This window comes from Phascolarctos cinereus, unplaced genomic scaffold (assembly GCF_003287225.1).
Source record: "Phascolarctos cinereus isolate Bilbo 61053 unplaced genomic scaffold, phaCin_HiC Scaffold_5;HRSCAF=322, whole genome shotgun sequence".
Classification (NCBI taxonomy): domain Eukaryota; kingdom Metazoa; phylum Chordata; class Mammalia; order Diprotodontia; family Phascolarctidae; genus Phascolarctos; species Phascolarctos cinereus.
Genome location: NW_027555958.1, coordinates 212,034,582 through 212,059,754, shown reverse-complemented (window position 1 = coordinate 212,059,754; position 25,173 = coordinate 212,034,582). Strand labels below are relative to the sequence as shown.

The window sequence follows — 25,173 nt, the reverse complement described above, 5'->3', positions numbered from 1 at the left end:
GGATACTCAACTTAAAAGCACCAGCCCAGTTGGACGTGTGTTAAGCCATACACAATGAATGAAGCATGTTATTAAAAAAATAATAATAATCAAAGCAAGAATGTGAAAGAAGGAAAGAGAAAAAGAAAGAGGAGAGAGGTGAAGGGAGAGGTTGCCAACCTATAGTAGGCTGAGTAGTAGTAATTGAAGAGTTTGATTCCGAACGCAACATTTTACTCCCATGATGATGAACTAGAAAAAATGACATAGGATACCAATCACATTAAAGAATCTCGTTAGCAGGAGAAGAAAACAAGTATAGCAGTTGCATATGCAAAGGACTTCTACTTCTGGGCTGTTGGGACACATTCTAGAATAAGAGTTCCTTTAGTAATGAGGGGAGGAAAAAAAAACTTTTCCTTTGAGGGAAAAAGAATTACCTGTGATTACTCTATGACTGGCTTTCTAACAACCAACACCACAAAAGGCAATATATGTTAACAGTTGGTTTTTATAACAGGGGCCACATTAATCTGAATTACTTAAAGAAAAGAGAAAGGGTGAATGAGAGTAAAAAGGAGGGAGTGACTATTTTGTTCACAATTGTCTGAACCTCACTTTACTCTATGTGCTAAGCACAAATTTTTCCTGCAGTGAGTTACTATCTGTTTTAATTGAATTTACTCTGCAAAGGGTTTTACTCAGGTGAAACTACAATAACAAGCATGTTCTGTTTTAACTATTTCCAACTGGTGAAGATTAGGTACTGCTGGCAGCAGGTTTTAAAGTTGGGATAAAAATGATCTATCAGATTAAAATATCAAGAGAGAGAAAACAATACTGTTAACTATTTTATTATGGATTATTTTTTGTTTTTTGGTAAAAAGCCCTTTGCCTTTTCACTAGTTAGCTTTTGTGTTCCTACTGAAAATTTCTGAAAGGGGGGAGGGACATGTCTCTTTAAAAAGACCTATTCTAGTACTTTGCTGCCTTCCTATTGTGTGATTAGCCATAAGAGGTCAAAACAATGGAAAAAGTATGGTTTACATGACTGCCACAAGTTCTTCTGAGAACTTTAGGCTGACAAAGAAAGACCAATGTGAAACATTCACTGTTGGAATAAATAAACAACTGAAGCTATACCCACAAAATACTTCATATAATTTTATAAGTAATAATTTCTTGTATGTTTTCATTATACGTTACATGAGGATTGCCTTACCCCTACAAGGATCATTTTTCACTAAGAACTCATCAAGTGCCATCCATCCACCTCCAACACGAACCATCACAGTACTTCGTAAGATTCGAACAAGACGAAGTTGTTGGGAATCACCAAACTGTTCAAGTTAAAAAAAAAGCAAGCTACGGTTTTTAATTGTTCCTCTCATGTAAAATACGCTATATTTAGGCTCCAACAGCTTAAGCAACCAATTTCTTCTTTTAATTCACAATTATTAGTAAAATCTCAGAAAATGATTTGCATAATAAATGATCTGCATTAGACTCTGCTGCATGCTGATTTAGATGACAGGAAAAGCATAGCAAAAGGGGAAAAAAAGGCTACTATGACTCATTTTGCTTCTTGAAGATTATTTCTTTCTCATTATAGGAAGCCATTAGTAAGAAAATTATTTTTTTAATTACATTTTAGTCATCATTTGTAGAGGTTGAAGCAGCCATGAAAATAAGCTCTGGCCCATGTTCTCTGAGTTCAAAAGAAATAAGAATTGTCTTCAAAGAAATATGACTGAAGAAAAACATTAATATCTTTTGACTTTTCTTTCCAGTATAATTAAACTTAGTTTTGTCTAGAAATACAGGAGGAAGTCTGTTTATATTTTTTCATTCTTTTTCATCTAATGAGCAGCTGATAGGACAATGACATCTTCTAGCCAAAGCTAGAAGACAGCATGGATGGTAAATATGGGTAGGGGAGGAAGGAGTGATTGTAATTTTTAAGGTAATATACAATGCCTACTACTAGGAATATCTTTTAAACTAATTTTCAAAACTAGTTTAACACATAATCAATTGGGATTTACTCTGACATAATATTTATGATAGGTAGCATTGTATATTGCTTTAAGGTTTCCAAAGTACTTTAGATGTATTTATTACCTTATTTGATCTCACATCAACCCTTGCAAGGTAGGTGCTATTATTATCCTCATTTTTTAAATGAGGAAACTGAGGCATTGAGCAGTTAAGTGACTTGGCTAGGTCACACAGCTAGTGAGTATCTACAGCAAAATTTGAACTCAGGTCTTGACTCTCAGTTTTATAGTCTATTCACAACACCACCTAAATGCCCTATAAATTGACAACTTTCATATGCCCTTCCAACATTTATTTACTAGGCCATGTTACAAATTCTCTCAAGTTCTAAGAATCAAGTTTCTAGTGAGTAATGTTCACTCACTACCCATTAGTAATGGTTTCATGACTTTAAGCCTGTTTCTAAAAGATTTATGTGTGATGTGTGAAAACTCCCATGCCAATCTATATAAGTGCCTTTCCAGCCAAGCTCAATACAGACTGAAGAATTAAAGAAACTGAACTAGTTTCAATCAATCAAACGAAATACGTTTGAGATGTTTAAGTATGGAGACAGTTCATGACAGATAAATTAGGAAACATTGTTTTCAATAGAAAAGAACCCCTACAACTTTACATGTTTTAAGCAAAATTCAAACAGATCTCATTTCAGATTCTGAAATTTCTGAAGGGCATCACAAGTACACACAAAGCTCCAGTTCAGGGTCCAGTGCCTTTAACCTTCTAATAGTTTCAATTTGTTGCTGCTGAAACCAATTTTTTTTTAACCTTGGGAACTTAACAATACTTCTAAAGTATGTGATCTTGAAATGTAAATTCACATTTGAAAGCAAGAACACACATTTCTTTTTGTTAGAAGACCTTCAGTGCTGATAAGCAAAGGGTAAGGAGGGGAGTAAAGGAATATTACCTTGGGGAACCAGACAACATCAAGATTTTTTAGTCCATGAGTTATAATCAAATCAGCATTTTGGGATAAGTATAAAATACAAATAATTTATTACTTGTATTTATTAAATTTATAAAATTTATTCAAACATTACTAAAGAATTGGGTTCTTATTTTGTTTAGAATCCCCCTTTGTTTCCTCTATTTCCTATTCAAAAGTATTACAATTACTCTACGGTAAGCCAAGAACAAAGAGACAGGATCTCCTGCAGAATCTGCTGCTTTTGCTCATTACTGTTCTGTCAATACGGTTGGTGCTGAACCTTATGACATGAGTGTCTTTCTCTTACGTGATGAAATATTTTGCTTCAGTAATACCCTCCTTTACTGACCCATGTAATATGAGACAGAGACGGTATGTAATATTAATTAAGGGTTAAACAAATCTATTAAAAGTTTATCAGAAATTTTTAAATAAGTTATTTTACCTGCAATAAGAGGGAAGTATAAGTAATTTAATAATTATAATGGTTAAGCATTATTAAATATGAGTGTCTAAAGACTATCTCATGTGCTATTTATAAAGAGACATCTTTCTAGTCACAGTATATCATGTTTTCCACAATGCACAGTGAAAAACTACTACTCATTAGTTCTAGAATCACTTGATTTGTTATTCTAAGTCTCTTGATTCTTTTTAACATATGAACTAAAACAAATATAAAGTTAGGAAACATGTCTTTAGCATAGAGACATCTAATTGTCCATATGAATTCCGAGGAAACTAATCTGATGGCTCCAGTATATATGGTATTACTCCAAACCTGTAGTGTGTCAGTTTAGGGGGGATATACAGCCATTGGATAAAAACAAATGAGCACACTGGCTTAGGCAGAAAATAGTAGTAGTATACATAAAATTGTGCATGTTTTATTTCTCTGCAAGTATATTTGCATGACTAACTGGCCTGATGTTGATCCTTTCCTAATTCCTAGATGCCATATTTTAAGGTTTCAGAAACTAATGGAATACTATACAATTTACATTAGCAAATGCCTATCCCCATAAGATATGCTAATGATAATAATAATGAAGAAGCTACAGGTTATGTTTGGGAGACCAAAAACATGTGCCAAATTGCTGTCCATTATCTGGTTCCTTAAAAGTAATCTCCTCGATGAGACAAAAGGCAGAAAAAGGGATCCCAGATCAGGGATCCTTTGAGTAGTTACAAAAACACCACAGCTAATCAACAGCATGGGGAAAGATGAGCCATGGCAAGCTTTAATGACTATGGATTAAAAAAAATATATAAAACACCATTGGGAACTCAAGAATACATTTCATTGGTTTATACCTGATTTCCCAGGAAGAACTGATAAGAAATGAAAAATGGAAGAAAGACAAAATTAGTTTAATAGGAAACTTACTACATGACTCCAAAAGAACATAAACATACTCTGTGACACTCTACGCTTCTAAATATAGTACCTAGCTTAGAGATAGGCGGATATCCAATTGTCCAAATATTAAATTCAAAATTAATTTTGAATTCTTCTCCATCAGTAGTTCTTTAAATTTTAATATAAATATGTTCACAGTTTTACATGTGAAAATTATTGTGTTCTATCTGGGGGAAACCCAGCATATTTCTTTTCTAGCTACTAAATGAATACATACTGTGATTTTTTTAAATGGGGAGAGAAAGAAAATGGATGATGATGACAGTATTCCTTAATGACATTATACTGAAGAAGATATCTCTAACTTCTCTGATTCTGAATGAATACAAAATAATTCTCAACCACCGAGAAAAATTCCATTTCATCCATATATATTGTAATTATTTCCATACTGTACACAATAATGCCTTTTATACAGCACTTTCAAAAACATCCTATGAAGTAGTTAGGGTCACTGTGATTACCCCATTTCAGGGAGGAGGAAACTGAGGCTCAGATCACTTCATCAGTGATTTCCCCAAGGTCATAAAGCTAGCAAGTAGAAGAGCTAGAATTCCAACCCAGGCTTTATGTCCTTTTCACTACACCATACTGACTCTAAGTTGGACAATTCAAGAATAATTTTATGGCTCTGACTTTGGTTAACTCTAACATACTTGAATTCTGAAAAATGAAGTTGGAAAACAAGAAAATGATATCGGATTAAGGCATTATTGTGCAATATAAATCCTCTACTAAAGTTATATTCCAATGCATCATCATCATGTGCAGGTGATCTATTTTTAATGGTTACATCAGAGGTGAGCAAGTGTTGTGGCAGCTCCTAACAAACTGCAAAGCTCTGATATAGGTCTGGCAACAGGCCAAATTTGCCTTTTCAGGACAAGCCTTGTAACCAGCAGATTGCCTCCAGATGACAAGAATTCTGGACACAGCAAATAATGAAAATACTTGCTAAATCATCTCACTTCCTCATTGAGGAAGTACATAACCACACCACTGAAATCATAGCTACTTGAAGTACAAAAGAATACCATGAATGAATGAATGATTATATGTACACACATAAATATGTGTATACAGATATATATGGTAATATATAATATATGGATATAAATATAAGCATATATTTATATATTTTTGAATGTATGTATGTATATATGCATACATATATTATATAATATATAATATATATTTCCCCCCCCACCCATGAAGTCATCAGGAACTCTGTGGATATTCTGAAGAAATCTATCTAGAAAATATACAATATATACATAATGTAATGTATATAATATATAATTCATGAACTTCCTAGGTCTGAAACTAGAAAAGATTACCACTATATAATATTGTAATGGTATAAAAATATGGGAAAATATAAATTGTTGATCACACCTGACATCAAAGAACGAAGGTGCTATTTAGGGAAACTTACCCTGTATTTGTTATCTCCAATCTGTTCCACTTGGAATCGTTTTGCACATTTACATTTAGCTACCTGCCTTGTCACCTGCCAAAAACATGATTGAAACATTCATTTCAATGCCAACATTACACTTTGGAGACTGCAACATTTTGGCACAACCACAAAACATGGAAGCAAATAAAATGACAGAATGAGTTGTGCGGGTGATCTTGGCAGGATGCTATACAAGACTGAAAGTGATGGAAATAGAACGGGTACCTCATCTTCAATTTTGTCTGCATCTGTCAGAGGCTTATAAGCATCCTTATTGGGATGAAGTGCTGCAACAAATTCGTAGTAGTCAATGTAGCCATCACCATCTCTGTCAAAGATATCAGCAACTGCACTCATTTCCAGGCGACTGGTTGGGAATTCTATCCACAAAAACACATAGAACAGAAATATGCTTCAAAATGATTTGAAATTTAATTTTGTCACTCTCTATATCACTAGATGACCTGCTGTGGTGGCTAAATTATAAAATCAGGTGACCATCATTTTGCTCCATGAGGACAAGAACTGTTTCATTTTTGTCTTTGTACACCCAGGACACCTAAGACAATAACTGGCACATAGTAAGTGCTTAGTAAATGTTCATTGATTTTTGAAATTCAACCACCATAAATTAATTTATTATAAATATATACCTAGCTTAATTTAAAGTAACTTAACTGATTTCATAATTCAATGTAATAACTTAAATGAATTTTAAACAATATGAATAACAACTATTTTTTAGAATTCCTGAATATCCATGGGTTAGGCATTCACTAACTCAGTTGTTTACAGAAAGTAAAACAACAGAAATATGCTCGAGACAGAGATTATAGGAGCTATATTTTCAGACTTTTCATAATACCTGTTTTAGTAGGTGATCGGAGTAGATTCTAGTTTCTATTTCTGATGTGATCATAAAATATAGGAGATTATATAAGGAAGTGGTCTAATAAATTCAGGTACCATTTATAAAATGTCATTTTTCTTAGGAAGGAACTGACTTTACTAAAAACTATAAAGGCAATAACCTATAACATATGCACATAAAAATATTTCAATTCTAGTGTATTCTGAAGTACTGTTTTGATAACATCCTCACTTACTGGACGAAAGAATGCCATCAATAAATTCTTGTCGTGTTATTTTTCCATCCTGATCTTTATCGATCCGCCTGAAGAAGTCCATTACTCGAGATTTCTTATGATTCATCCACCGCATGTATTTTTTACGCCAGACATCAAAATCAAAGTTGGCAAATTCTTTCAGCTGTAGAGGGGGAAAATAATTTGGTGCTTGTTTTCATATTAAGATGATTAAAGCTTAATTTTATCTGTAGTCTGCTAATGAAGCTGATAGAAAAGTCCTTTAGGACAACACTTGTAATCTAGACACTACAGTTATCACTCATTTCAGAGAAAAAAAATGCTGCTGAATGAGTACTTGTAAAACAAATTTCTATAAAGTTTATTGAACTTTACCTTTTATGAAATTGCCAACCCCTTCTAACAAAATTTTAAAAATCTTCCAAAACATAGTTGAAAACTCTTTGTAATAATCTAGTCAAGTTGGCAGTCATCATGCTGAGCATTATAATCTATCTAGCAAAAGCACTGTGACTGCTAGAAGTAACAGTTTCTATGTAACAAGCAACTTTTCATTTGCTAGTTCTAAGATCTCTTCTCTATTGTCTGACCCTCTCCCATACCTTCTCTGGATCACAGAATATTTTCTCATACATAGAATTCCTGACCCCACACTCCTTGTTCTCAAAATCATCTCTCTCCATTTCTGCTAGGTGTATTGACATATCTAAAAAAATACCCTAGAGTTGCAAGGTATCTCAAATATATACCTTTAAAATACATACTTTAGACTAATAATTACTTAAAACCTGGGCTTTATTACACATAAAGCAAATTAGTTCCAACATTATTGGTTTTTAAATGTTGAATTATATATATTTTCTGCAAAAATAAAGAGGTAACTATTTTTAGGCTTTAATAAAACTTTTGCACATGAACATCTAGAATTTGTTCAACTATGGCACAATAACAACTAAACAATCAGATGTTTAAATATATTATGATGAAATGTGACAATTTTATGAGAAACACAATTAGCTAACCTCCTCCAGTCTGTCCAAGGCATCATTAAGTTTTCTTCTTCTTTCCAAAGCTAGAAGCCAGACTTGCTGCCATTTACTCACTAATAAGTTTACCCTGGGATTCTTTGTTTCAATTTGTGTCTGTGATCCAGAAGGATACAAGCTTGATGTTGGAGAACGCTTCCCTATTAAAAAAAAAAACATAATTCAAATTAGTATGGCACAAATGCCGGAGTTCTCAAATGCGGCTCACCATCATATCAAAATTTGGCCCTTTCCCATCTAACTCAGTACTGAATTGACTCAATAGCTCAGCACTGTCAGTAGAGATGCTCTTATCTATGTGAGAGCTAAAATTGATGGTCTATGATCTTGTACTTACTAAGAAGTCCCTAATGCTTATACCTATGGAGGTATAGATACATGCATTTAAATACTATGGAACTTGCTGATCACACTCTTGATCAAAATAGGAATGCTATCATATAAATGATCAAAATTGACAGCTTCCTCCTCCATGTGGCCAAGCAACTGAATTTCCTTAGTCACCTGCCATTATTGCAAGGGATCTCAAGGAAAAGGCAAAAACCAGAATAGTATTGCACAAACTCTAGCTCAAAAGAAGATGTGTGAATTGAGTGGCCATGCTAATGAAATGAAAGCCTAAGTGACAAAAGATCAGTTAATTTTTTTAATATAAAATGCTTAACAGGTGCATTAAAAAACTTGAAAAAGCCAACTTCGACTTCTAATGTGTTGCCACTTAGCCTTTTTTTCTTAAATGACCCTCTGAGAAAACATGATATTTATTTTCACTTGTTTTGAATGAAGAACTAAATGGTGGAATGTACCTCTATCTACAAGTAACTGTGGGCAAGTTATTTACTCTTTGAGCCTTACTTCCTTCATCTATGAAATATGGGTAATAACATTCAATTTATAAAGCACTCTGCAAGCCTTAAAGAGTGTGTGAGAGAGAGAGAGTGTATTTGGCTACTGTTTTTATAATAAGTATGAATTCTTATTATTTACCCACAGACTGTTATCATTAACACACCAAAATGGTTTTCACCAAGACAGGCAAAACATGGTGTGTAGATCATATAACTCCCATTTGACAAATAAGGTCATTAGAGCCTAGCAAAGTTAATTGACACATTTGAGATCACACAATTAATTAGCCATAGAACTACCAGTAGCATCCAGATCTGGACTATAAGTCAGCACCCTTTCCACTATAATAATAAAAGGCAGCTAGGTGGCACAGTAGATAGAATACTAAGGCTGTAATCAGGAAGACTTATTCTCCTGAGTTCAAATCTGACCTCAGACACTTACTAGCTATGTGATCCTGGGCAAGTCACTTAACCCTGTTTGCTTCAGTTCCTCATCTATAAAATGAGGGGGAGAAGGAAATGGCAAGCTACTCCAATAGCTTTGCCAAAGAAAACCCCAAATGGGTCACAAATACTTGGACATGACTAAAATATCTGAACAGCAACAGATAAAAGGTATAAATTATGTCTGTTTATTCTTGTCTCTATGGCTAAGTATTTTTCTGTGGGCATTTTAACAATATAGTCTCATATTAGATACCTGGTGAAGGGAAATAAAGCATTTGATGGAGAAATAATATGTAACCCTGGTCATCTGCTAATCATTAATAAACATTAGCAAGTGGGCATACTTTAATCATTCAATAATCATTTTATGTCACACTATACATTATGCTTCATCACTATAAAAATAACACGTACACTAACCCATAAAGCGTTAATCCTTTCTGTCTGCAGATCAGAGTTACACATATGGTAGGTTAGATATCTTTGGGAAAAGCGGTGCCATGGGTTCTTAGGCCTGTGCCTTTTTCATAAAAATCTTTTATGACAGACTAGCTAAGCAAATCATTTTAAAAATAACTAGCATCTATTATATAAGGCCTGCCTAATGACTAATTGTGCGTGTAATGCGAAGGTAAATTTACTTTGCTGCACTGACCATCTTAGTTCATTAGAAACCAGTCATTTTTATTGGGGGGAAAAAGTATTTGTGATTGTTCCAAATTATGTCATTGCTTACTTCCTGCTCTCCCCTTATCTAGGACAGGAATATGTGACTGTAAAGGAGAGGGATCAGCTGCTCTTCGCTTGTAGGTCTTAGTAACCTTATCCACATCAGGCTGTTTTCTGGTCATTTCCTCCATGAAAGTCTGTAATGAAAAGGACAGCTGCCTTCAGAATATGCCAAAGTAAATAAATTATAATACAGAAACGCATTAAAAACAAAAAAATACTAAGTTTTACTTAGTCTGCTCTTGTTTCTGAGAAATTTTAGTTTTTCTTTAAAATTATCTGACCCTTGTAACAAATAAATATCACAGCCATTTGGTTCTCTGAAAAAAAAATTTTAAATACACATCTATGATTTTTGTCTATTTTTGGACCAGATCTGTGATTTCATTGACAGGAAGTACTCTCTGGGAAGAAACTCCTTCTACCAATGCAAGTTAGCACCTGTTCTGCAATTTAAGACTTCAGATAGATGCATTTATTACACAACATACATAGTTTTGCCAGGCACTATGATCGCAAAAACAAAAACGAAATATTCCCAGGCCTCAGGGAGCTTACATTTGATTGTTCTATTTCGGGATTTTTTTGGGGGAGGAGGGGCAATATGTACACATAGAGGTAAATATATTATATATAAATTGGAGCAAGTAGGGAAGACCTTGTGGAAGTAAGGAGGGAGTAGATTCAAGGATGTGGGGATAGCCTCTGTGCAAAGACACAGAGACGGGAGATAGAATATCATGTAGGAGTAATAAGAAGCAGGCCAATTGGGGAAGTACCCTGAGTACATGATGGACAAACAAAAAACAAAGGCTTAACGTCAATCACTTCAACATTCCAAATAATGATCTCTAGCCTTAAAAATTATTATGTATTTCTGACCTCTGGGGTTTTTGCCACATTTTCTTAAGATCTTCTCTAAACCAGGAGGATTGATAATAGTGAGATTCTTCATAACAATGACCTTAAATTATTAGGTTTGGTCCAAGAACATATAACAAGTCCCAAAATCTACTTGGGTGTTCATTTTGCTGGGAAAATGAACGTGAATAGTTAGGTTTTAAAGGCCCTACCTTTAAACCAGGGGTGGGGAACCTGTGAACTTGAGGCCACATGTAGCTTTCTAGATCCTTTCACTGAATCCAAATTTCACAGAAGAAATCCCCTTAATAAAAGGATTTGTTCTGTAAAACTTGGATTCAGTTGAAAGGCTACACTTGAGGACCTAGAGGGTCACATGTGGCCTCAAGGTTGCAGGATCCCCACCCCGGCTTTCAACTGTGGAACACGTATTTCCCAGCCCATTTTCTCAATTCCTGTCTAAGAGGAGATTGCAGCTGAAACCCTTACTCCTTGTTCTTCCCAGATGTCTGAACACAACTAAGGTAAAGTCCATTTTTACCTGGTGTTCTGCTATGAGGGTTTTCACTTCTTCAATCTCCTGGGGGAGGACTTCTTTGTCTTTCTCAGTGAGTGTGGTCTCTGCCCATTGCAACCAAGCCAGCAAAGCTTCCAGCAATTCCTGTTTAGCGATAAGACCAGCCAGGGCACTGGCCAGTCTCTGCTGATGCTGCTTTGCCCATGCCAGGACCTGTTATCAAAGTAGAGATCTGTTTTCCAAAGCTCTTCCAATTTGTAAAACAGCAATCCCATTCCTGCTAATGCAGCAGTAATTATGTGCAAGAATATCTACTTTTCAAATGTATTGATTAGCTATTTCTTGTGCTGTTTCACTATTCTACTCTCCTGCCATTCAAACTCACCTCAATATAATTGCCTATGCCTGCCCACTGATTTAACACAAGGAATTCGAACCAATAAGTCCTTAGAAGGAGGTAAGACAGACCATAGAGGGTCATAACCATCATTCCTCCAAGTCCATTATTTGGTCTTAAAGAGCAGTACTAAGTGAAGATGAGTCCCCTAAGATATGTCTCAGGAAGTTAAGGACTACAAAAACCTCTGCTTTCCTTACTTTCTAATTTAAGAGATTTAAAGTTCAGAGCTGACTCCTAGGATATCAGATAAGGGAGGTTTTGTGTGTGTGTGTGTGTGTGTGTGTGTGTGTGTGTGTATGTGTATGTATGTATTTTTTTTAAAGAAATCCCTAGAAGGCTAGTACAATCTCCACAACACACACCAACTCTGTACAATCCAATCTACAAATCCAGTCATCACCTCAGATACAGAATATTTTACCTTTTTGTATATCAATAAACTCACTTGGGAAACATACCACAATAGGAATAATACTGAAATGCTGGTTTACTTGGTACAGAGTGCCAAACTTTTGTCTATAAATGTTCTGAGCCAACATCCACAGGAATTCTACTTTAAACAAAATGAAATATAGAGTCTGATTGTGGGTTAAAATATTTGCCCTGTCCAATTGTAGGTATCATTAACTCCACAACACCTCTCCCCTCCCTCGACCTTCCCCAGCCAAAATAAACTCTACACAACTGTATTGTTTTCCCACAGTTGTTAACTGCATTTTAATTGGTCTCCAATTTATAAAAGATTGTCAAGCATTATGCTGATTATCTGTGCCATACTGACCTCCTCAAACCTGGCTCTAATGATGGTAATCCAGTGCTTGATGGTGGTAATGGAATCAGGATGGCAGATGGCCAGGACAGCTTCTCCCATACCTGTTGCCTTATTTAGTTCAGCTCTTTTCTCTTCCAGTTTCCTCATGAATTCCTAGAGTAGAAACAATGATTTCAATTAGTCACTGGCACTAGTTGAAAAGAACTTGAGTAAAGCATCATTTTTCTTAGCTAATTGTACTGATTCCAGCAAGTTTAAAAAACAAAACAAAACAGTGGTTCCTTTGGAGTTTGAATTGGTTCACACTTCCAGGAAAAAAATAATCAAGTCACATTTAATTTTAGTTTAAAGAAACTAGTAGAGAATGATTTGAAAATGAATTCTACTCTTACACTCTACAACAAAAATGAATATGGGAATACTATCTATGAAGAGGATCTATTCCAAAGTCACAAATTTGTCAGAAGGATTATAACCAGAAATAGAATATGTAAAGTTCAGAGCTGACTCCTAGGATATCAGATAAGGGAGGTTTTTTGTATGTGTATTTTTTTTAAAAGAAATCCCTAGATATTAATGGGAGATAAAATCTGTGAGTCATGACGCAGAGAAAGGAGAAGTTATGGGAGATACAGAAGGGTAAGATTGGGAGGGAGGAAGCATGCTAGCCTCAGACCAGTGCTGTGCTGGGCCAGAAGCCAAGTCTTTGTAAGATTGCAAATAAGTGACACAGGCTCCTTGGCTCCCTAGCAGTTCCCAAGACAACATATTCTCAGTTCTGAACACTCCTTCAGGCCCTATTCTCAAGACATGCTAAAAGGATTATCTCCAGTTTACCTGCAGAGTACATTTCTACTGTCACCCCACCACTTCAAACACTCCAACCACCTTATTGGGCCTTAATAAAGTTACAGGGAAAGTCTTTCAATTCCAATAACATTCACTAAGCACCAATCAATCCAAAAAGCCTTTAGAGAGCTTTTTGTTCCATAACTAGAGAAAAAAGGCTTAAAATTTGAATGTTTTGCTGAGGCAATGGGGGGGGTACTTATAATCAACAGAACAATAAGTATAGATAACTAGTGTTGGAGTCCTGAAGACAAGGACTGCTACTGAATGGGGATCGGGTACAGAAAGAAGATTAGGATAAATGACAAAATTGGATAAATTCCTAACTTTAACATTGGTTCATCCCTTGTTTACCTTCAAATGGACTAGGAAAAATTTAAACAAAATTATTTATGAAGCTTTCCTCAGGCAGCCAGTACCCTCCCAACTCCAACACAGTTAACACCCCAAATGAAGCTTGTGGGTGTAACACTGATTATATTACTTTATCACAGCCTACTACATACATAATTCACCAGAGGTAACACAGTATAATAGATAAAGCCAGTCTTGGGGTCAAAAAGACCTGAGTTTAAGCCACCCAGGTCCTTTCAGTGGCCTAGGCAACACTGTCAAGATTACCAGTTACACAACACCTGCAGGTCTGTTCTGGTAGAAGGAATAGTTTTCTCTATGGGAGTTTCCTGCTTTGATAAAATTAAAGATCCTCACCCACATCCCCTCCACTCCCTCCCAACAAAATAAAGCAAACAAATTGAAACACGTAGCCAGTCAGTTGACAAGAATTAATTAAGCTCCTGCTATGTGCTAAGGCTAAGGATACAAAGAAAAGCAAACAAAATCCCTGCTTTCAAGAGAGAAGAGGAGGAAAAAGAACAAGCTTTTTACTGATCTCCTATTATGTGCCAGGCACTATGCTGAGTGGTTTACAATATTATGCCATTTGATCTGCACAACAACTCTGGGAGTTAGATGCTGTCACTTGCATTCTGCAGTTGGGAAAACTGGGGCAAAGGTTAAATGACTTGCCCAGAGTCACTTAGCTAGTAACTGTCTGAGGCAGAATTTGAACTCAGTTCTTCCTTCCAGCAGGTCCATTGCTCACTCCTACAAGCTCATATTTCTAATGGAACAGATAACATGCAAACATATGAGATAAATACAGTGGAAGTGGGATGTAAACAAGCATTAGTAGCAGTTGGTACAGGGAGAGGCTTCCTACAGGAGGTAGGATTTGAGCTAAAGCTTGAAGAAGATCTCAAGGAAGCCAGGGGACAGAGGTGAGGAGGGAGAAAATTCCAGGCAAGGGAGAGAGATCGCCAATGTGGAAGTACTTAAAACGGGATTAGAATAGCATAGAGGAGGTACAGCATGGCCAGTAGTGGGACCACAGAATGCATGAAGGGAAGTAATATATAATAAGCCTGGAAAGGCTGTTGGGACTAAGTTCTGAAGGAAGGCTTTTAAGTTCCAAATAGCAGTTTATATTTGATTCTAGGGGCAATAAGGGGCCAGTAGAGCTGAGTAGGGTAGTAGCACAAACAGATTTGAGCTTTAGGAAAACCACATTAGTAGCAGCATAATAATAGCTCTGGCAGGTCTGACACCAAGCAGAAAAGGCTTTGGATACAGACCCTATTACGTCTGTCCTATGAAGTCCAGTTAAGAAAACATCAGAGAGGCTATTCATCAGAAGGCTGGCTACAGGTGATGAATTTGGTGGGGCGGGTGGAGGGGGCAGTAATTCAGAAAGATCATCTATTAAGAAGAGTTGTGTGATCTTTGTCAGTGGTGGGAGTTCCTACATCAACACAATCGAGACTTTTAAGTATTACAACTGACTTTCTCCTTTAATCATCATCTCATAAATCTAATATTGAAAAATAATTTGTGGTTAAGAAAGAAAGTTATTGTATTACTATAAAGAAATAACATGCTACAAAAGATAATGGGAAAAGAATCAATGAAAAGTCACTCTGGTCAGCAGCTGTCAACTTTACATAATTACATAAAAAGGATTAAACTTTTCACCTGTTTAGAAACACTATTTGGGTTTGATATTCAAATTACTCATTAAAATATGACTTTTATTTCTCCTAATAGAAAGACTTTGGGTTCTTCTGAGAATGCTAATCTAGTCTAAAGTGTCCTTTGAAGTCAGGGCATCTGAATTGAGTTAGAACTTCAAAGGACTCTTTAAAGTAACTCAGCAATCTCAGAACCACCATAGGAAGTGATGTAACTATTCTGGCCAGCCAATACATGTTCTCCAAGGACATCCTAGATCTGTTATTCAGTAGTTATTCAGGGTCTCTAGGAGCTGCTCTGAGATTTGCTGAAGCAAGAAAAGAGCCCCTTCTGGACAGTGCCCCTGCGAATATTTACTAAGTCATCTGAGGTTTACTGAGTCATTTATTGAGTAATCTGCACTAAAGCAGAACAAAGAAAACTCCTAAACTCAGCTATACGGATTCCTCTGTAAGGACTTCAGTAGCCTTACTAACACCACTCAAACCCCACCCTGCTCACAACAGTTTTCTCCCTTAAAAGCAACAGTCTTGGTCATTAACTCCCCATGATAAAGCTAAGGAAATATAGAAAGCAATATTTAAGACTGCAAAGCCTGTGCCTCCAGTATGAGACCTGGCCCCTTCTCTCTGACACCAGGAATGTGACTAGGAGCAGGCCCAGAAACACACGCCCCTGAGTTCTTCCCCTTGACAACATTAAGTGGCACCTAAGAGAGACTGATGCCCCTTCCTCGTACTTCACCGTGGGATGCCAAACCTTACTCAAACTATATTAAGATAGCTTCCTAAAGGAAGATATACCCATAGCAATATGCTCTAACCTTCATGTTCAAAATAATGAATCTGACTGCTTTCCAATAATATTTATGTTATGTCTCTTCTATTATATTGATGGTTCTAATATTTTAGCATCTCATTTCTTTAGATGACACCTTATAAATCCTTATCTACTTTACTGTCAAGAATGCAATACTTCATTGTTAAGGGCTCAGAAGGAATGTCAGCAGTAGTGGCACATTAGTTAAAGTGAGAAGCCATTGTACTGATGATGTATTCCCACTATTATTGTAATTAATGATGTGTTTCCTATATGACCTTCAACGACAGGGTTATGTTGAAAACTATCTGCGCTAATTACAAATGCTGTCTTCAGCAGTATACATCTTGTTTGCATTGAGAATTCCTCACTTTTACAGTCAAAAGTGAAAAGCCATCTGTTAAGAGACATGTGGGCCATTCTCTTTAGGGAACTGGCAAACTCCATTAATTTCTGCTGAAATTACCAAGCCTAAAAACACACTGGCATTCTTTCTTTGGTAGGATCATATACTTATCTATTGTGTATAGTAATTCAATTATTTGCTTGTATTACTAAAAAGTCAAAAATCAATCCATTTACAATCCTGTTTATAAAATTAAAAATGTTCCAAACTCTAGATGAAGAAATTTCATTTTTATAGAGATATATAAGTCCCCTAAATGAAAGAAAATGGTCAGGCTTTCACAGAATTGCTTTGATAAACTTAAAAGACATTTGTGAAGTATCTGCTGTTATCACTTGAAAAGAAACTTCCACAGGGCAGCTAGGTGGCGCAATGGATAGAGCACCGGCCCTGAAGTCAGGAGGATCTGAGTTCAAATCTGACCTCAGACCCATCACTTGACACTTACTAGCTGTGTGACCTTGGGCAAGTCACTTAACCCCAATTGCCTAAAAAAAAAAAAGAAAGAAAGAAAGAAAGGGAAAAAAAGAAACTTCCAAGGTGATTTAGTACAAAAAAGTCTGGAATGAAAACAACCCAGCTTGCAAAATACAACTCATGTTCTTTTTAGAAGTGGGGAACAGGTTCAACAGCAATTAACAATGTTAAGTTCTTAATGGGTGCAAAGGCACTATGCTACAAAGACAAAAATGAAGCAGTTCCTACCATCAAGCACCTTTCATTTTATAGGACATATCAGAATGAGGATAATTGCACTGGGTGCTGTAAAGGACAGGAAGGATGCAAAAAAAATTGCAGAAATAGATACAGCAGCATCAGGCCACTGATTTGATGTTGGGAGTGAAAGAGATGGAAAAGTCAAAAATACTTATGGAGTTATGAGCGTTAACAAATTAGAGGTTTGGGTGGTACCATCAATAGAAATAGATAAGTTACATGGAAGGACAGGTTTTGAAGGTATTAAAATAATCCATCCTTTGTATGTTGAATTTGTAATGCTCAGGAGAAACATCCAGTAGGGTCTGGAAATATAGGAATAGAGATTATGGAAGAGATTTAAATAATGTAAATTGTTGGCAGAAATAAAGATTCTGAAGTCTTGACAGCTAAAACCATGGGAATGAGTAAGACTGCCAAGTTAGGGAATGTGGAGAGAGAAATGAAATGGTCTAAACATAGATCTTTGAGGGACACCCACATATATGTAATGGAAAGAACATAAGGATCTAAGAAAGGAGACAGGTACATAGTAGTCAGAAAAATAGAATCAGCAATCTAAAAGTGAACTGTCACAGAAAGCAAGAGAGCTTATTGAGAAGGAGGGGAGTGGTAAACATTGCCAAATGATGCAGAATTTAAAGGAGAATCAGAACAACTACCCCCAGCACCAACGAAGGGGAGAAGAGAGATAAGAGGTTGAAGGGGGGGAAAGGATCTAGATAAAGATTTGTTTTTATGGTATTATGGAGAGAAAAGATCCACTATGTGTGGCCTGTTGACAGATGCCACACAAGCAATTACAGGTGGTGACCCAAGAAACATCAAAAAAAGAAAACTCCAATTGGGAATGGGTCTGGGGTTAATAAAGTGGACTCTTGGCTTCCATGTCTTGCATGTGGATATTTCTGCATGCATACATATGGACTCATATGTATTGTTTGCTGGAGGTGAAAAAGTACCCAAATTTTTAACTTTCATTTCAAAATCAAAAGTAGTGGGGGGAAATGGTTATTTCAAAACACCAATATATTGTTTCTTCCTACAACACTTTATATACCCAGTTAAATTTTACTTAGTATTGGTTTCTCACTCACTTTATGCTGATCAATGAGGTTGCGGAGTGCTTCTTCATCATCTGGGAGCACGCCATGGAACCGAAGTGTCTGCTCGGCCTCAGCCAACCATTCCAGGAGGACATGCACTACAGAGTGAAATTCTTCTGCCTAACATTTCACATGTGGGAGAAAAAAATAAAATTAAAATGACTCATGAAGTGAAATATGACAGAAATATTGTATCAGGCGATACCTTCCCACAATAAGAAAACTAGCTTTAGCTTTAGATTGATTAATTATATGTACTGATTTTTCATTTTAAAGGTCAGTGATCTGTGTGGCTGTATTTCCATAACTGTAAAAAGACATCAAATGTATCTTTCCAGTCTGTAGTCTTCAGGAGGACTAAAACTTATTCTTGCTTTCAACCACCTCATTTATAGTTGATAGGAAGCTTGACTTACACTATGTCATCCATTCAACTTGAAAAACTGAGAAAGTAGTCCTTTGATCTAAGATCTGACAGATCCCCTTTAAAAGCATCATTAACTAAAAATATGTAATGATGCTATAATAATTTTGTAAATCACTAATTCCATCTTCAGACTATGTCCTCTTAAAAAAATTCCCAGGCAACATCTATCTCTAACACAATAAAACGTTCTGGCCTTTTCTTTGTGGCAATAAAAAACAAACAAACAAACAACAACAAAAGTTTACCTGGCGTAAGGCTTCTTCTAATCGAGTCTGTTTTGATACTGATAACGCACATACAGTCTCCCACCGAGTACTTAATTCCTGCATTTGGACTTTAACCCACGAGGAGTCATCACGGCTGCCTTCAATAAGTTCCCGAGCTGACCGCTTGAGAGCCTGCACACTGCTTGTCCTTTTTCCCAGCTCCTTCTGGAAGACCTAAGACCACCAGAGTTTCATAAATAAATCTTCATAAACAATCCTTTCCAAATGGCACAATGTTCTGCTAGTGATTTTTCAGAAGACCTCACAGCTGAACACACATCATTCTCATTCCTCTTCATATTCTCCTCAAAGAGGAGAGAGATTCTCCCTTGGCACCTCAGCTTCTGTGAATCCCTGGCTTCCTTCCAGACTGAGTTCATAGGACAGCTTCTGTAAGAGGCCTTTCTCCATCCTTCTGGCTGCTAGCACCGGCCCCTCTAAGCCTACCCTCCATCAACTCTGTCAGCATTTTGTACCTTCTTATTTATATCCATGTTATCTGCTCTCCAATAGAATGTAAACTCCTTAAAAGCAGAGATTTTCTTTTCTTTTTTTTTAACACACAGCACAAGCATTTAATAAATGTTTTGCTTGACAGTATCATCTTTACTTTGTTCAGTAGTGGGTTGCTGCTTCAATTCAGTACAATTTAACCAATATATGTGTATATGTGTCTATGGGTGTGTGTGTATACACACACACACACACACACACACACACATATATAATATACATACAAATACATATACATACATATATACAAATACATACAAATAAATACATATACATGCCAAAGTGTCACAATTTCTAAGTGGCACCTAGGACAGAGTGTTGGGTCTGGAATCAGGAAGACCTGAGTTAAAATCCAACCTCAGATTCTTACTAGCTGTGTGACCTTGGGCAAGTCACTTAAGCTCTGCTTCAGTTTTTATAATTTGTGAAATGGGGATAATGATAGTACTTACTTCCCAGGGTTATGAAGATAAGATGAGATAATACCTATAAAGTGCTTTGCAGACCTTAAAGAGCTATGTAAATGCTGCTAACAACATCATATCATTACAGCAGGCTGATGACCATGTGATTGTGGGAATGGGGAGAAGCTACCTAACAATCTCAGGATCTCAAACTGAATCTTTAATTTAAAGGTGTTTTAAAGAAACATTTCTACTGATCTTGATTTGTATTAATGAGTATGTCCAGGAAGAACCCTAGGGGAATCTTAAGAAAGTTCCCATAGTCCTCATTTTTAGAAAATGTCTATTGTATTAGCTTTTCATATCTTTTCTTTTTTCAATAGACTTTAGTTTTCAAATATGGCAGCTTACATCCTTTTCTTGCCATACCTCAGGGCCTGTAGCAAAGTTTTCATTTTGCTTAACTTCTAGGCATAGCATGTATTTTGTTAAATAATTACTTTAAATAAATTACTTTAAAATATAAATTATTATTATAAAGTATAAATTTTAATTAACATTTTCCTTTCATTTATCCTTACTGAGACAGTATTTATTTTAGCAATGCTTTATTAAATCATTTTTTACCATAATCTTTGCATAGACATCCATTCACATACAACTGCATAATAGCTAGTATTCAATGAGTATTCAGTAAATATTTGTGAGTTGAATTAACATGGTATAGGAAGGATTTTGTGTGTGTGTGTGTGTGGGCATAGAGTAAGTAGTGATTATGGAAACAGACCCTAGAGTTTCTCAGGCACAGTCCAAAATTGCACATACAAGACTAGATGTTCCAATCAATATAAAATATTCTATAAAGATGCAGATTAACTAATTTAAAAAAATAATCAGAAATTTATGTGATCTCCTACCTACTACATATCTTTGCATAAATTTGGTTCTGCACTACATTTATGCTGATATAATCACTCAAAAAATCATTCATCTTAGCCAAACAACTAGTTTGACTAAATTTTATTGACTATCCTAATGGTAGATATGGTAGTGAAAGGTACTACCTCTGTCATACAAACACAATCCTTGAATAACTCAGTGTCATTTCCTATGAGAATTTCCAAGTTATTATTAACGTATTAACTTTTTATCTTCATAATATGCTATTAGTTCCATTTTCCTGATCTTGAAAATAAAATAGATACCTAAAAATTGGATGGATTGGTAAATATTTGGGCAATAAGGGAACTATATTTCTATCGAAAAAGGAACATTACAGATTTTTTATCATCGCTAAATTTATAAGATGATTCTTTAAGTAAGAGTACACAGAAAATTGTTCTTTATAATTAAATTCAACAAATATTTACTTAAGGCCTATTATTGATAGAAATGAGTGGAACTAATATAAATCACAATTTTGAAATCTGTTGTAGACGTAACATACGTGGTTTATCTGGTGGGTACTTTATTCACAGAAAAAAAGAATTATCCCTTCTGTTTCTGATGACTATCCATATGGGACAAAGTAATGTGTGAAAGAGTTAATTATAATGAAATATAGACCAAGCATTTTTGCTTATAAGAATAAATTATTTTGATTTTTTGACACATAAAATATAAAGTGAGACTTTAAAAAGATGAAAAAAAAGCCCTATCTCAAATTAGACTATCCACAGAGGGAAAAAAAAACCCAAGCCATTTTGATATTACCATTTTTATATTTATATAAGGTTTAGACTTCTAGATAATATAGTCATCGATAATATCTCATTTGGCCCTTACTTACAGGTAGATAAAGACTCAACACCTAAAATTTAATACAAATTGGATTCATTGAAAATAACCTCTAACTGGCAGAATATTTTAGGATGCTCAAAAGGCTTAGAGCAAAATGATCTTCTTACAATGATTAATGGTCAAACTTTCATTACAAATGCTGTCATCTAATAAAGTGCTACAGTTAGAAGTGGAGGGTCAAGAGATTTTTTTTTAAGTAATGAAAGGAAGCCCATATATTGACCTCGACAATAGCATCATAGCTCATGTCATATTTCACATACTTATATAACATCCTCATTTGAGTTCACACATAGAAAGATCTTTATTTTTACTGTAGAATAGCTTAAATTAAGATGCAATGTAATGAAATCTTATTAAAATATTTTTCAAGGAAAATGTTTAAGTTTTAAAGAAGAAACGTTGCATTATACGGCTTTCAGGGCTTTTCACTAAAAACAAATTAGGGATTGTTATAAGAGCAAAGCCCTTTAAAGTTAACCAAATTGCACAATATATTTCAATTACCATTTGCCCACTAAAGTAAATTTCTATTAAGACTTTTTTTCCTAATACTTTCACCCACAATACTTTACTTCAGTAAAAATGATGTCTCAATCTTTTCAAAGTATATTTATATTTAGACATTATTAAACTTTTTTTGTTTGTATGATTGTATACTAGCCATGAATGGATTTTATCATTTGTATTTTTAAACAGCTTTCCAAAGGTCATTCTTTACAAATTCCAATACAAAAGATAGTATATATCATGCAAGTCATTCAACCTTAATATATAATTTTATCTGTCAATTTAAAGAACTAGCTCTCTATTTCAAGATAAAATGATTTAAAACACTTAACCCAAGACAAATAGATTTTAGGGAACAGTCTCCAGATCAATACTGAGACATCAATTTGTTAAGTGTGAAGCCCAAACCACTTTGCTCACATGACTTACTAGTCAGCTGTATATACTAATGAATGATTACATTGTCCTAGCTTGTTTAGGAATAGATAACATTAAAGGGTCAAAGTCTTCATTAAGTCAAAACATGTCTGATGAATTATTTTCCCCTCTTTTCTTAAAATCTATAAGTAAAGAAAATTAAATTTCTGATTTTATGTTACACAAATCCATTTTTAATGATTAGTTACAATTTTTGTGTTAACGTTAAAAATAAAATGGTGTGGGTGACTGGTCCATATTTTAACTGATGGGATTAGACCTATGATTTAATTGGTATAAGTAACTTCCAGATGAGGAAATTCCTTGTATTGATGTTGTCACCTCTTCTGCAACTTACAATCTTAGAAAGCTGCCTAGAGTGCTAAAAGGCACGTGTTAAAAGCAGAACTTCAACTCAGGTCCTTCCTGGTTCTGAGGCCAGCTCTTTAATCACTGCACCATAAAGTTTAAGAGCATGATGATATATGCTTTTTTTAAAAAATAAGGTGGCACACTGAACTTTTTTTTTCCATTCACCAACCCTCCATACATTTTCAAAAAGATAGTTCACTGACAACTTCAATCAGGTTCTAAGAGAAATAGCATTAGGGTCCATTGATTAACATACATTGTATACAGTTTTAAAAGCATTATACATTTCCTTGGTCTACTTTTTTCTAATAAGTTTAAAATATATAGTGTGCTCAGTGCTTTTTAAATCCCTCTTAGGATCACATTTTTAAGTTGTATCCCATGTTTCCCATAGATTTGGTGATTCTATCCTTAAAAATATGTATATTTCTTGCACTAACGCCCAAGGATTAGTATGATCACTATAACAACAATAAGTCACATTTATATAGCACTTGAATACTTATTAAATGTTTTCTTAACAGCAACCTAACAATGCTGTTTATAAAAAAAAAGTCATGATTGGCTTAAATTCAATTTTTTTTTCCTCTTTCCACTCCTACCAGAATAAGTAAACAAGATAATAGTACACTAAGGTACACTAAGAAGGGAGTATGAGGTATTTATCAATACCTTGTGATTATCTATCAAATTCATCACTAAATCCATGTCTCCATGAACTGGCTGATCTTCTGCCAACTGAGGTTCAACTCTATACAGCCAATCAATGAGAGCCTGCAAGGCATCTGTGAATTGTCCAGAAAACAGCAGGGCTTCTTCCAATTTGTTTTGCCTGAAAAAATGTCAAATGAAAGGAGTTAAATCATTTTTTTAAAGTAATAAGAGACATCTGAATCAACCTCTCAGGAAACTTTAGTAGTGACCAAAAACAAAGAAAAATCCTAGGAGTGAGTGCTGATATAAACAAAAGAACAGTTGAATACCAAAAATTGAAATGCAATTGGTTTTTCTGCATGTATCTTTCCAATACTGTCTCCTTTTCCTTAAACATACCATCTAAGGCAAATTACTACATTAACACTTGTCAAAAAAAATTCACACACATGCACACGTACACATGAGTTATTTTAGCTCCAATTAACTTTAGCCTTCCCAGAAATGTGCATTTCCCTTCAAAATACTGTGAACACCCTTACTTTGAAGTTTACCAAACAGAGTGATGAGAATAGGTGTTACCAGATGTGTGAGGTTTTGGTGGGGGGAGAGAGAAAAAGCTTGAGGAAGAAGTAGAAGAAATAGCAAAGTGAGTTTTCTTCTGGGTCATCATTCTTACATACATCCTTGCAAACTCCCTAATGGAGCAACAGAGATTTCTTCCTCTGCCCACTCCAAATATTCTCATCTTTCCAAACCCTAAGATGTTCTTCACTCCTTTTGATATTGGACAAGAAAGTACTTCTTCCACCAATCCAAATGTTGCCCCGTTGGGGGAGAAAAGTACTACTAAAAAATAAGGTAGTTAATCCCTTACAAATCTGCTTCCTTTTCTCCTGAAGTCCTTCTGGTCTCCCTCATGCAACTTTTAAAATGAGAGATTCTTTACCAATAAAGAAAAAATCATTTTTCTAAGGTTATTTTTCACGAATTCAGATTTTGGGAACCCTCCTGCTTTACCATGTCCTTGGGAAATGCATTAAAAGGAAAAAAAGGGATTGGGGCATATACATGTACACAAATACACACATGTATGTGAACAGCCATCACAAAGGAAAATAATCTTAGCAATAGTTTTAGATTATGCAAAATGATCTAGTATTTATGTGTGTTTTGTAGATTGTTTTCATATACTTATGTATGTATACATTGTCTCCCCTATAGAAGACGAGATCTTTGAGAGCAAGAGCTATTTCATTTTTGTCTTGTCTCTGGTGCCTAGTACAGTGTCTGGCCCCTAGTAGGTAGG

The 25,173-nt window shown here is 35.2% G+C and overlaps 1 protein-coding gene across 1 annotated transcript in view; it reads right to left on the bottom strand.

Moving 5' to 3' along the window:
• The window catches only part of DST (dystonin), a 423,773-nt gene that overhangs the window by 8,982 nt on the left and 389,618 nt on the right, over nt 1–25,173 (bottom strand). The window contains 13 exon segments of the mRNA XM_078155307.1: nt 160–231; nt 1,202–1,319; nt 4,283–4,300; nt 5,824–5,898; nt 6,073–6,227; nt 6,954–7,116; nt 7,976–8,139; nt 10,034–10,163; nt 11,429–11,617; nt 12,586–12,729; nt 18,493–18,621; nt 19,174–19,368; nt 23,883–24,042. Of these exon segments, the coding sequence (XP_078011433.1) occupies nt 160–231; nt 1,202–1,319; nt 4,283–4,300; nt 5,824–5,898; nt 6,073–6,227; nt 6,954–7,116; nt 7,976–8,139; nt 10,034–10,163; nt 11,429–11,617; nt 12,586–12,729; nt 18,493–18,621; nt 19,174–19,368; nt 23,883–24,042 (1,712 nt within the window).